The 13,207-nt window shown below is 48.0% G+C and overlaps 6 protein-coding genes across 6 annotated transcripts; 3 read left to right on the forward strand and 3 right to left on the reverse strand.

Annotated features, from left to right (window-relative positions):
• Positions 1-384: 384 nt before the first annotated feature.
• Positions 385-1,936, reverse strand: N7537_007459 (MCT family MFS transporter; the record flags this gene model as incomplete). The annotated part of the gene is made up of 4 exons (XM_056898516.1): positions 385-814; positions 890-1,473; positions 1,524-1,630; positions 1,681-1,936. The coding sequence occupies 4 exons, from the start codon at positions 1,934-1,936 to the stop codon at positions 385-387; spliced, it is 1,377 nt and encodes a 458-aa protein (XP_056750592.1).
• A 1,215-nt stretch (positions 1,937-3,151) lies between these two features.
• N7537_007460 (AIM24 family protein) lies at positions 3,152-4,685 on the reverse strand (the record flags this gene model as incomplete). The annotated part of the gene is made up of 7 exons (XM_056898517.1): positions 3,152-3,484; positions 3,542-3,761; positions 3,814-3,932; positions 3,984-4,154; positions 4,209-4,280; positions 4,344-4,462; positions 4,520-4,685. The coding sequence occupies 7 exons, from the start codon at positions 4,683-4,685 to the stop codon at positions 3,152-3,154; spliced, it is 1,200 nt and encodes a 399-aa protein (XP_056750593.1).
• A 403-nt stretch (positions 4,686-5,088) lies between these two features.
• Positions 5,089-7,560, forward strand: atm1 (ATP-binding cassette Fe/S cluster precursor transporter ATM1; the record flags this gene model as incomplete). The annotated part of the gene is made up of 7 exons (XM_056898518.1): positions 5,089-5,457; positions 5,513-5,572; positions 5,628-5,742; positions 5,793-6,061; positions 6,110-7,156; positions 7,227-7,443; positions 7,496-7,560. The coding sequence occupies 7 exons, from the start codon at positions 5,089-5,091 to the stop codon at positions 7,558-7,560; spliced, it is 2,142 nt and encodes a 713-aa protein (XP_056750594.1).
• A 244-nt stretch (positions 7,561-7,804) lies between these two features.
• Positions 7,805-9,649, reverse strand: N7537_007462 (uncharacterized protein; the record flags this gene model as incomplete). The annotated part of the gene is made up of 6 exons (XM_056898519.1): positions 7,805-7,946; positions 8,137-8,448; positions 8,549-8,855; positions 8,905-9,214; positions 9,270-9,468; positions 9,537-9,649. Coding segments are annotated over 6 exons (1,383 nt in total), but the record flags the coding sequence as incomplete, so codon positions are not given.
• Positions 9,650-10,225: 576 nt separating this feature from the next.
• N7537_007463 (uncharacterized protein) lies at positions 10,226-11,791 on the forward strand (the record flags this gene model as incomplete). Its single annotated transcript, XM_056898520.1, has 3 exons — positions 10,226-10,359; positions 10,415-10,988; positions 11,057-11,791. 3 exons carry the CDS (start codon positions 10,226-10,228, stop codon positions 11,789-11,791), a joined length of 1,443 nt encoding a protein of 480 aa, XP_056750596.1.
• An 878-nt stretch (positions 11,792-12,669) lies between these two features.
• N7537_007464 (uncharacterized protein) lies at positions 12,670-13,180 on the forward strand (the record flags this gene model as incomplete). Its single annotated transcript, XM_056898521.1, has 2 exons — positions 12,670-12,828; positions 12,977-13,180. The coding sequence occupies 2 exons, from the start codon at positions 12,670-12,672 to the stop codon at positions 13,178-13,180; spliced, it is 363 nt and encodes a 120-aa protein (XP_056750597.1).
• Between the last annotated feature and the right edge of the window lie 27 nt (positions 13,181-13,207).

Below are 13,207 nucleotides of genomic sequence, written 5' to 3' on the forward strand. Positions count from 1 at the left end.
AAACTAAGGACAACATGTAAGCTGGGAATGAGGGTCTTATAAAGCAATCTTGGACCGCTTTATGTCTTACCTCGGTCGGAGACTTAAGGCTTAGCCCCCATTCTTTTTGATTGAGGAGTCGGTACTTTCACCCCCGTCCAGACGTTGAAAACGTCATGAATTCTCCGAATAGGATTCTCCCAGTGGGGATTCCACACCGTTTGTTCATACAACATAGATTTGGTCTAATACAAGGAGAAATACTAGAGGGGGAATCAATTATCAATTAATTATCTATCCAGTCACATGTTATATCCTTCTAGCAACACCAATAAAGCAGAGAATATCTATAAAACAAAGATATCTAGCAAGAACACCGAAAAAAGATTTGACAAGGCCCCCATATTATACCTTGTTAAGTTTGAACCCACCAACAGCCCCCCTGGCAAAAACGAACAAAACCGACCCAACGGTCATGACAACACCACAGAATATCTGTAGTCGAGTATAATCGCCGTGGAGAACATCCGGCACCAAAGCACCACCAATGGGGGTACCAGTCAAGGCCGCAAATGAGATAACAGCAAAGAAAGTGCCATTACGCACGCCCACCTGGTGAAGATCGGAGATCTGCGCTACAAGAGCGGGTGCAAGTGAGACAAACGCACCAGAGCCAAAGCCGTATAGGGCGCTGAACAAAATTGCCGGGACGTTGCCCCTTGAGGGTAGCCAGAGGGCCAAAACGAGGATGGATGAGAAGAACGTTGTTATAACCATCATATTGAAGCGGCCAACCTTGTCAGCTAAATAACCTGGGAGTGTGCGGCCGAAGATACTATATGGATTTTGTTAATTCATCAATCATCAACGGGGTAAGGTATATGGACTCGAAAGGAAAAAAAAATCTTACCTAGAAGCATTCAAAATCGGAACCAGATACCCAGCCAGATGAGCAGACATGCCATATCTCTCGGCCTGGGTAATAACAAAAGTAAACGGCAAAAACATTCCCCAGAAGAAACAAAAAGCACCAGCAAGCGTAAGCGCGAACTTGAGCTCAGCCAACGGTCTCACGAAATTCAGGATATCAAATGGCTTAGGACGATGCGGTAATCTCGACTTCAGTGTGAGATTGGCGATACCCAACATGAACAAAATGAGGAATGCGCAGATTCTCATCGCCCAGGGGAACCCGACTTTGGGAATTAGTTGGGTGACCATGATCGGGAAGATAACTCCACCCAGACTGGATCCAGAGGCTGTTACGCCGAGGGCGAAACCACGACGCTTGGCGAACCAGGTGCTGACGGAGTTGACGGAGGCGTTGAAGATGGCGCTTGCGCCGATTGGGCTGCAGATTCCCTGTGCCAGGATGAATTGGTAGTAACCTGTTGAGAGGGAGGCCATCATTAGGCCGAAGACGTGGAGGATTGTACCGAGGAGGAGGATCCAGCGTGGGCCGTAGCTGTCGAACATGGTTCCGAATATTGGGCCCTAGGGAGACGTTAGGATTGGGGTTTGGGGTAGAGGGATGGTATACGGACGCAGAAGAACATCATGAAGGTCTCTAGCGATGTAATCCATGTTACTGTGCTGGTGGAGAACTCGCTCAGTTGGTGACTTTGGTAGTATTCTTGGAATACTCCGATGCCTGGGTGATATCAGTATCTTGTTGGAGTCATGTATTCCGACAAGACTTACAGTTTATCCAGCCGAAGCTAACGAATAAACCGCAGAAAGCTCCCAGTACGACCAGCCATGCCTGCGCACCTCCATCAGGTGGTGGACCGACCGCTGGTGTTGTCGGTGCTGGGCCAGCAGCAATTGACTTCTCGGCAGATGGTTCATCTTTTTCCGATGGCGCGAGTCCTTTTTCCGGGTCGCTATTTCCATGTACACTCACAACGGGAGTGGTGGTAGCACTGTCGATAGGAGCAGCCTCAGTCTCATTGGCCATCCTTGTTGGCTTCGAGAAATGTTCGAGCTATAGACTTGAACTGTTTGTGTTTGGAATCTGGGTTGAGGTATTAGAATATTACGTTTTGAAACAAGACCACCAATTTATAGATCCCATCCCAAATGAAGACGGGAAGTATAAAATTAAGAGACAAAATTGTGCGTTGGACAGGCTCGATTCAAAACTCACCTCAACGTCGGCCCGGCCGTTTGGTCCTTAAGCTTTAGGGCTATTGTAGATAGATTAAAATCCCCAGGGCTTTTAAGTTTCGTTCGAGTTTTAGCTGCCAATTAGGCCTATATTTAAGGCCATATATAAAAAAAGAAATATTCGAAAAAAAAGAAGCGGTCACAACTTCGGACAAAGTCGGTTTCTGGCTAAATCCGAGCTGATTGATTCTCCTTTTCATTAGCCACTAGCCCGGGGAGAGCATGGTCGCTTCAATGCGGTTGGTCGATTATTCACAGGACCCGTAACTGACGAACCAACATTTTCTTGGAAGGCTTACAGGGCTAACTGCAGCGGTCGGGCATATCTGCGTTAGCTCGAAGACCGAGGGCGGATTAAGCTGGTCATCCGGGATATTGCTCTGGGAATAAAATATGGGTCATTTGGATTCAAAACATATGAAACATGTCATTTTGGTTAGATGCAGTTGAAACAACTTAATCTCTGATATTCATCCGGAAATGAAATGAGTATTAAGTCACATTTAACTTTGCTTTTAGCCCTAGGCTCAGATGGGAAGTATATGAAGGGAAAAAAACATACTATGTGCAAGAGACTTTCCTATGTATAATCTTGGATATACGGAGTATAAACAGGGACAGAATTGATTTTGGAGACAATATCACCTAGATACTGCCTGCAGATACCTTCTTATTTGGGGGGGGGGGGGGGGGGGTTACTGTAATTCTACTGTATGCTCCGCTTAGGGCGCTGCACATGTAGAAACAACAGCACCGGCTTACTTCGTGAGCTGGATCTTTTGATTCCTTCTACTTAAAAGGGTAAAGATGACAGACACAAGAAGGATTTGAAGATAGAGGCAAAGAAAAAAAGAGATTTGTCGGCAATTGCCAAGATAAAAGAAATGCCCATACTGTACAGGATTCTACGTGATAATCATCCCAAATGGAGACCGCTCTAGCCCGTACAAAACCCAATGCGAAGAGAACTCCTCCAAGTCGACCCTTTTAAAGCGGGTCTTTCTATTTAGTTTGTGCGAGCAACTTCCTCAATTTCGACCTTTCCATCCTTGCGAATCTTCGCAACGCTTCGGCTCGTTCCTTCAATTTCTTGCTCTAATTCCTGGACAGAGCGCGTCAGGCCAGAGATATTGCTGACGGCCTTTTCGGCTTCTGTCTTTTCGGATTCTGGCTTTTCGTCTAGTGTTTTCGCGTCGTCGGTAGACCGAGGAGCGGGTGAGGTAAAGCCACTAGGAACATTGGCGATCTCATTAGCTTCCTGTGGGGACAAAACATCGTTGAGACGAGGACCGCGGGATTGCACGAGGATGGTCGTGGGACCCTCAAATTGCAGGAAGAGCTAGATGACATTTGTTAGTTGTTGGATAATAAAAACACAAAAACGGGGCTGCCATACTCTATCCCCCCAGATGGTCATTCGAGACCAGGTACGCAGCTTGTGGAACCATTGCATAGTGGTTTTGTATGCCTTGGAATCAGACACGTCACGAATGAACTTGGCATTTTGCAGAAGTCTTGGTAGTGTCGTCAGACCCGGCACCTGGAAGTTAAGAGTGGTGGATTTGAAACGGTAGGGGCGAGGAGGGTTGGTGGCCATGGTGTAAGCGACCACATTGCTGTCGATTGAATATTAGCGACGTCAGACGTGCAATCGCGATGGGGTCATACCTGGGATGCGCAATGTACTGCTCGCCATCCTTCAATTCAACCGAGTATAGCTGTCCGTTTCCAACCAACGCTATTAAACCTCTACCAGTCACTTCGGAGCTACCCCAATGAGACAAGCTCTGCACAAATTAGATTGGAGTTTCCCCTCACACGATCGCAACTCGACTCACCAGGTTTGCGTTGATAGTCGGCTTGATAGTCAGAGACCGGCCCGTCCATGCAAGCAAAGCCCGTCTTTGGGCAACCATCCAGTCCACGGAGCCATTGACGTTAACAACGGCAAAGGAGGTATTGGGCGATCGAACGGAAACGAGAGCTGTGACGGGGGTTGGTGAGGAGACCTGGGGAATTGTCAATCGATGTCTTTAGGTCCTCATCTGCGTCGCGCGTCTTACCTTCTGATAAAGAAAGGGCACTCCGACAACAGCCCTCCGGAAGGGTTCTAGAACGCTCAAGGTGGAAACCACCTGCGCAGATTATCCGTTAGCATGACCATTTCCCCAGGACAACGTTATCACGGGAGCGTGTACATTATCCGCCTTGCCGCTCAATCCAACCAGTGTTCCGCGTCGGGTGTATAGGTTCTGCGAGGCCGAGAGCGAAACGGAAAGAAGCGAATATGGAGCGCCAACGACATCGAATCGCGCATCTATATGCCCTCATTGTCAGTGTCACAATAAGACAGCCCCGGGGCAATTGCAATTACCTCGTGATTCAACAGAGCTGGGCGTGCTAGCGAGTGGCAGATTATCGCCATTAACCGAAGACACTCCCGAGGGCGCGGCGCGAATCTGAACGCATCGCGTTTGACGGTGGACGCGAGGAACAACTCGAGTCCAGGACAGAGGCCGAACACCTTGGACGGGGCGCATTGTGTTTGAAAAAAAAGAGCAACGACCAAGTGCCGAAGGGAGAATTTACGTCAGTTGTGACGAAAGGGAAATCGGGAAATCGTGGGCCCGAGAGCGATGCGGCCTATGAAGTACACAACTCCCCCTCGGAATTGCGACATTTGGCGTTTTATTATAAGAGGTTCTTGAATTACTTTCATTCTTATTTTCCGTCTTAAATTTGCTTGACTTCTTGCGACCATCCCGGACTTGCATCGAAAGCGACGGGCTTTACTCCGAAGCCGGCGATTTCCCCCCCACGAGCTATCGGAGACGTAGCTACCTTGCGCGCCAATCCTTCTTACACGCTCCCACTATGCGCTCTTGAACCTCTCTTGGTGACTCGAACTACTCCGGAGCTTAGAGAATCTCATCCAAAGCGGCCATGCTGCTCAGAGCCGCACGATCGCCGTGCTGGCGCACAGCGCAATTCGCCCACCCGAGCTTCGCCGGCAAGCTACGAGGCACACGACTCAATGGAACACACCTGCGCACGTTCACATCAAATAACAATTCACTATGGAGTCAATCCACAGACAATAAAGATCCTGCATCTGTCAAAGCTACTCCTAGCTCTGCTCCCGCACCATCACAACTAGCAAACGCCAATATCATTCAGAAGCCGGAAGATAGCGGCAATGCAAAGACCCCACCGAAGAAGGACTTGCTGAGCGAGCCCATGACTGGAAAACAAGAACAAAGGAAGGCAGACTGGGCTATTATGAAGGAAATGGCCAAGTATTTGTGGCCGAAGGTAATCCCCAAGTCCTATCGGTATAGAGTAGCAGAGTACTGACTATAGCTGGTAGAATGATTGGGGCACAAAGCTCCGTGTCAGCACGGCACTTTCACTGCTTATTGGAGCAAAGGCAAGTTTTTGCCTGGTATTTTGTTTTCTGTAAACTATGCTAATATGAACCCCAGATCCTCAATGTGGAGATCCCCTTCTACTTTAAGAACATTGTTGACTCCATGAATGTAGACTTTGCTACCCTCGGTGGCACCGCCTACACTGTGGCTGGATCGATGATCATCGCTTGTAAGGATGGCAGCATATTGAAGAATGGACTTGTCACTAATACGTTTTAGATGGTGTAACCCGAATTGGAGCTACATTGTTCCAAGAGCTCCGTAACGCGGTCTTTGCTAGCGTTGCGCAAAAAGCAATTCGGAAGGTGGCGTCAAATGTTTTTGAACATCTGTTGCGACTGGATCTCAACTTCCACCTCTCTCGCCAGACCGGAGGTCTGACCCGCGCAATTGATCGCGGTACTAAAGGCATCAGCTTCCTCCTAACCTCCATGGTTTTCCATGTGGTCCCGACAGCACTTGAAATATCGCTTGTCTGCGGTATCCTGGTATGATTTGATAACGAATATTCTTCTTACTTTACTAACGTGTTGTAGACTTATCAATATGGACTCCAATTTGCTGCGATCACAACAACAACAATGATTGCTTACACAGCGTTCACCATCACTACAACCGCATGGCGAACGAAGTTCCGGAGACAGGCCAATGCCGCTGATAACCGTGGAGCAACTGTTGCCGTGGACTCACTCATTAACTATGAGGCTGTCAAGTACTTCAATAACGAGAAATTCGAAGTGGCACGATATGACAAAGCCTTGAAGAAGTATGAAGATGCATCAATTAAGGTGACTACGTCTCTGGCATTCCTCAACTCTGGTCAAAACATGATATTCTCCTCTGCGCTGGCCGCAATGATGTACCTAGCTTGCAATGGAGTTGCAAACGGATCCATGAGTGTCGGTGACCTCGTCATGGTCAACCAGCTGGTCTTCCAGCTCTCTGTACCCCTCAACTTCTTGGGATCTGTCTACCGTGAGTTGCGCCAGTCCCTGCTGGACATGGAGACTCTTTTCAACCTGCAGAAGGTGAACGTCACCATCCAGGAACGACCCGACGCCAAGCCCCTGCAGCTGACGCAGGGCGGCAACATCCAATTTGAGAACGTCACTTTCGGCTACCACCCAGACCGACCGATTCTGAAGAATACCACCTTTACTATCCCTGCAGGACAGAAGTTCGCCATCGTAGGCTCTAGTGGTTGCGGCAAGTCTACAATCTTGCGTTTGTTGTTCCGCTTCTATGACGTCCAATCCGGCCGCATCTTGATTGACGGTCAGGATATCCGCGATGTGACCGTTGATAGCCTCCGCAAGGCAATTGGAGTGGTGCCGCAGGATACACCGCTGTTCAACGACACGATCGCCCACAACATCCGCTATGGACGGATTGATGCATCGGACGAGGAAGTGCGCCGAGCTGCGCAGCGAGCCCACATCCACAAGCTCATTGAGGGTCTGCCTGATGGCTACCAAACTGCGGTTGGTGAGCGCGGTATGATGATCTCTGGTGGCGAGAAGCAGCGGCTGGCAATTTCTCGGTTGATCCTGAAGGATCCGCAACTATTCTTCTTCGATGAGGCAGTAAGTATTTATTTCCCCCTTGGTCTACCAGCCGAGCGATTAGTTAAAGTAACTAATTACCCTCTCTTAGACATCCGCCCTAGACACCTACACGGAGCAGGCGCTCCTCCAGAATATCAACAGCATTCTCAAAGATAAGAGCCGCACAAGCGTGTTTGTGGCTCATCGCCTACGCACGATCTGCGACAGCGACCAAATTCTGGTCTTGAAGGAAGGTCATGTGGCAGAGATGGGCTCACACCGCGAGTTGCTCGAGCGTAACGGCACATATGCAGAGCTTTGGAATAGTAAGTCCTCTTTTGCCATTGCGGTCTGCAATAATTGCTAACTCGATTCTAGCCCAGGAACAGTCGCTGGCCCAGGAGGATGTTGATGAGGAGGAGCATATTCAGCCCAAGGCCTAGGATCGAGAATTTGTAGATGATCATCCAACATACAAGTGTTAGACTACCTTTAATGCCGTACTCAGGGTTTACTAGCACATAGCATCCCAATGTAATCAGCATCATGCATGTCTTGCGGACTTGTTGATTGCAGTAGGCAGTAACGTCTTCGGTGGTAGATATTAGTAAGACTCTGTAGAAAAGATAACCTGAACGAGTTCTCATCTATAGATTTCTTGATTTGCTATTCTTAAGGGACATATACCATAGGTGCTAATCCATCCTTAGGCTGATGCTTGCCTTGAGCAACACGCTTATTATGAACGACATAAATAACAATCTGCACTGCAGCACTTGCGATTCCCATAGATACCATAATGATCATGGTGCGTAGGCCCGTTGAATAACTAGACGTTGATATTAGAAACTGTTTAGCAGTGAATTTCGGGGAATGCCTTCGCTTACAATGGTTTGTCTCCTACTTGGAAATACTGTGTCCCAACCATTAAACCACTAATCGCAGACATGACCCACATACTTCAGTCAAGATCTCATTAGCTCCCGTCAAGGCCAAATAAGAAGATAGGAAGAACTCACGCGATACTGATACTCCGCTCCCTCGGATCCCGACAGTTGAGTTGAACCCAGAAGTTATGTATTGGGTGATATCCCACAGCTAAACTGTTCACAGCAGTCCAAAGTCCCCAACGTGACCATTTACCGGCATGGGGCTGGACCTTGAACGTTACTATCAAGACAATGAGGTAGCAGACTTGCGCAGCAATCACAGTTGCACCACGCTGATTAGTTCGATCGCTCATGTAGGCGAAGAAGAATACCACTCCAAGGGATAGGGATGCGCCGACTGCGGCTAGGGCATTTGCTGCTGTTCTGTCGAAGCCGAGTGACCTATATAAAATGGGTTAACCACAATCCATTGGGGTTCAAAGTTGAGATTGAGATGTGTAGGTGTAGGCTAACTCATCTATCAACGGCAGTGAAGACTTACATGATGATGGATGGCGTGTAAGTGGTTAGAGGACTCCACGTCGAAAAAACGACGAATGTAGAAACAAAGTGCGGCCAGCGGCGATAGCAAGCCACAGTACGGAAGACCACTTTCAACGGGATATGTACGCCATATGCGCCCTCAGTACTTCCGCCATTGTCGATTTCGAGTCGTTTTTGAAAAATGTCCTTCTCGGAATCAGAGAACTTGATAAGTCCCGGACTCAATAATGGCCTGGTGAGACCGGGTGATCCTGGTAGGAAGAGGGATAGGAGAAATGAGACGGAGATAGTGAATAACCCCTCAACTGTTGATGAGTTAGCGAATGCCGACTTGGGCGTAGAACATATGCATACTTAGGAAGAGCCATTTCCATCCTCTGATACCGTGTCGACCGTCAAGAATTAGAATGCCCGAGGCTAGAATAGGACTTAAGGCATTTCCACCAAACATGCCAAAGAAGAAAATGGCAACTCTCTTGGCCAATTCCCTTTTTGTATACCATGACGATAAAGTGTAGACTGCACCAGGAATATACCCTGCCTCAGCGAACCCTAGAAGCAGTCGTATAGCCAGGAAAGATCCTCTATTGCGAACAAAAACCTGCATGGTAGCAAGTAAACCGAAGAGAAAGACCTGAGCAGAAATCCACGTGCGAGGGCCAATCTGTCAAAGTTCCCGTTAGAATCATATCTTCCAGAGAGGTTGTTATCATACATACCCGTTGCAAGGCCATATTACATGGTATTTCAAAGACCACGATACCCATAAACATGAGCTGATTTCCCAAATTGATCGTGGATTGTGAAATGTTGATATCAGCTGCAAAACCGCCAGTCAATGCACTCGCAATGTTCATGCGATCTAGCTGGAAGACAAGAAGACCGAGAAAAAGCAGAGGCAGCACTGTCATATCGATCCTTGGGAGAAGTAAATGTCAGTGTTGAATTCTTGATATTCTATCTACAGGGGGTTCATTGGTAGTTACTTCCTGCGCGCCTTCTGCTCCTGGCTGGGATCCCATTCTGGCAATACGCCCAGCGTTGATGAAGAGTCGCTACCCTTGGGATCTAGCTTCTCATTGTTCACCTTGAGATCCATACTATATCATTCCCCTCAGGGAGACTGGTAAAAGGAACCTTGTTAATACCCTAACGGGAGAAGTAGAAACAGAAACAGAAACAGAAACAGCAGAACCCGATGAAAATTGCAAGTATAAACTACGGAGTATAAATTATAGACTTCATGTCTTAGTCTTCTCGCTACTAGATATTTACTTCATTGGCCCTACTCCGTATCATAATTTATAATATGGCGTGCTACGTGAAATCCCTCCTTAAAAACCGTACTCCGAACCTTCGAAACGCTGTTGAACCACAATTCTTTTCTTCGGCCGCGTCTTACTTTAACGGGATTTGAAGGGGTTTGAAAATAAATTTGGCAGATGAAGTATTCTGGCGTCGTAACTGGTTCGCCCGTGCTCGTAGCCCCGCGACACCAAATTGCGTGACAAGGCCCATAAACGACGAGAGCAACGAACCCTAGATCGGGGCTAAATTCCCCCAGATCGGCATTTGCAGCGGGATCTCCCTCATTGCTATATATCGCAATTATATCGGGATTATATCAGGATTCTTCTATTTCAGTAATCTATTATTTAAATCATTATAATTTATGATGGTGCCTGTTAAACGTGTCGCAGTCATTGGTGCCGGGCCCGCGGGAGCCATTGCGATAGATGCTCTGGCGCAAGAAAAGGCGTTTGATATTATCCGTATATTTGAGCGTCGCGAGGGCGCTGGAGGATGCTGGTTCGTTGATTTTTCTCTAAATCTTTTTCGGAGATGACTGACATGAAAAACACAGGATTGGCGACTCATCGCAGCCTCCAACACTCCGCGACTTTGCGTCTTTAGCGACAAGAACAGCTGATCCACCACTACCTATCCCCGAAAACCTGCCTGCACAGACTCCAAAGTCAGACCAGCCTCGCTTCACTGAGTCATCCGTTTACCCTTATTTGGAAACCAATATCGACTTCCTACCCATGCAGTTTGCTCAAGAACCTTTCCCAACAGAACGCAGCGAACTCTCTATATCTCACCACGGACCTGAAACCCCATTTAGAAAGTGGAATGTGGTTCGAAAATACGTTGAGAGTCTTGTCGATCGCCGGGGTTACAGCGACTTTGTTTCATACAACACCACAGTTGAACTGGTCGAGAAGGTGGGGATGGAGTGGAAAGTAACACTCCGTAAAAATGGACAACAGAGTGATTACTGGTGGGTTGAGTGGTTTGATGCGGTTGTCGTCGCGAGTGGGCACTTCTGGGTTCCATATATACCCTCGATAGAAGGCCTGGAGGCATTTGAGAAGACCAGACCGGGCAGCGTGATTCACAGCAAACACTTCCGCGGGAGAGAAACGTTTGCTGGCAAGGTAAGCGGGATTCCCAAATTGAACAACTACATTGCCTCAGTGTCATTATGTTAACGTGATTATTCCAGCGAGTTGTGGTCGTGGGCGCATCCGTCTCAGCGGCCGACATCGCAGTAGATCTGGTGGAAACAGCAAAGGCACCAGTCCATGCAATCACAATTGGCCATGCCGCTAACGGGTATTTCGGCGATGAGGCATTTAACCACCCCAAGATCCAAAAACATCCCTCAATAGAACGAGTCTCGAACAGGACTGTGCACTTGACGAACGGGAATTCTATTACGGACGTTGACCACATAGTCTTCGGAACAGGCTACAGCTGGACACTGCCATTCCTAACGACAGTTCCAGTTCGCAATAACCGGGTTCCCGATCTGTATCAACACGTTGTCTGGCAAAAAGACCCGACATTATTGTTTGTCGGCGCCGTCGCGGCTGGTCTGACGTTCAAGGTCTTCGAATGGCAATCGGTTTTGGCTGCACGGCTGCTGGCTGGCCGAGCTACTCTACCATCTGCTGAAGAGATGCAAAAATGGGAAATGGATCGTGTTAAGGCTCGGGGTGATGGGGTCAAATTTACGCTGCTCTTCCCAGACTTCGAAGACTACTTTGAGACGTTGAGACGTCTAGCTGGCGAGGGGGTGGAGGGCAAGGGGCGCAAGCTGCCCAAGTTTCGCCGCGAATGGGTGAGGGCATTTTTTGAGGGACATGAACGACGCAAGGCTATGTGGAAGAGGTTGAACTTGAAATCTCGGGCGGCTTTGAATACTGAGACTGTCCATAAGGAAGTAGCTCGGCTTTGAAGACCGGGATTCCACAATATATCAAGTTTATTTATCAGGGTCAGCCCCCATATACTATCGAATCGGCCTCTCTTTTTAAGTCTGCCCATGTCGTCGTCAGGTACATGGCACAGGCCATATGATATTCCACATGGCCTGCTACATACATTTTCCGTCTTTCATTTCCCGCTCGGCTAGAATTTTTTCAAGGCATGGATCTCTCAACCTTGGTTATTAGAAGCCCCTATCTGTGATCTGATTACAACGCACCGCCTTTGGAGTTCGAACCCAAAGAAGCCAGTGAATCTGGAGATATACACCAAGTCCAAAATCCATGAAAATCCGACAAGATATCCACAAATGACTTATTCTATACCCGACCTGGGCACAGCAGCACGGTCATATGGATGTACCTAGCTGCTTACCTTGTAGACTATGGTGCTCCTATGCGGAATACCACGTCGAGAGTGCCATTTACTTTTATTTGAATTAAATATTGACCAACTGCATCAACTTCCGAAACAGGAAAGAGGCTATGTGTTGTCAAGTCTCACATCTGCCCTGGAGCCTCAAGGCGACTGGCAAAAACCGAGTCGTTATCCAAGCAATGCAACTAGATACTGTGCATATATGATTGACCAACAGGAGGCTTCATGTTCCTTTATATACCCTGTTCTATACCCTTGTTTATGCCCTATGCAACGCCCAGTGCTGTGCCTCGTCCTATTTCCAAATGTCGACCCCGGCACCTCAAGGCAGACTCGATTCCAACGGATTTCCCTCTATTCTTTTTATAAATACCTTCATGATCTCCCAACCTTTCCATCATTCAGACACTTTCACTTCCAATCTATTATTTATATCATTCACCAAGCTTTGTCACTGGATCATAGGACATTATGGTCGGACGTTATATCTTTCCGGCCCCCTCGGATGAGGCACTCCAGGTCTTCGAAGAGAAAATCAACTATCCTTTTGGAAATGACGCTCTGCCGCGCGAGGCGCTTCAAGCCTTCGGCATTTCAATGAAGATGGCCATAAGGAACTTGCCTTCATCGGTAGCATAATTCTCAACCTGGTCATTGTGAACTCTGGTTACAGTAAAAATAAGACGAGAAGTAAGCGTTTCACCCCGGCTACTTTACTTTTACTTTATTCGATCAACTTATGCTCTGATTAGAAGAAATCTGCGATATGATCAAGCAGAGGGTTAGAAATGCCCACCGCGCCAAGCAGGGGTTTATCCATGGCATTAACAGATTCGTCGTCACACACCCCTCCCGATCTGGCATTATGCCCAATGTCATGGCCACCGGGGCGGGCGGGAGCAAATCCAGGCCGTGGGTGCTTTTCATTCGACATTGTGGTGGCTTGCAATGGCATGCCCTTGTATGCCACAGCACTATTTAATTAGTCTCTCCCATTGCCTGAATTTGG

Source organism: Penicillium hordei (genome assembly GCF_028827395.1).
Source record: "Penicillium hordei strain IBT 12815 chromosome Unknown utg000004l_segment0_segment0, whole genome shotgun sequence".
Taxonomy (NCBI): Eukaryota; Fungi; Ascomycota; class Eurotiomycetes; order Eurotiales; family Aspergillaceae; genus Penicillium; species Penicillium hordei.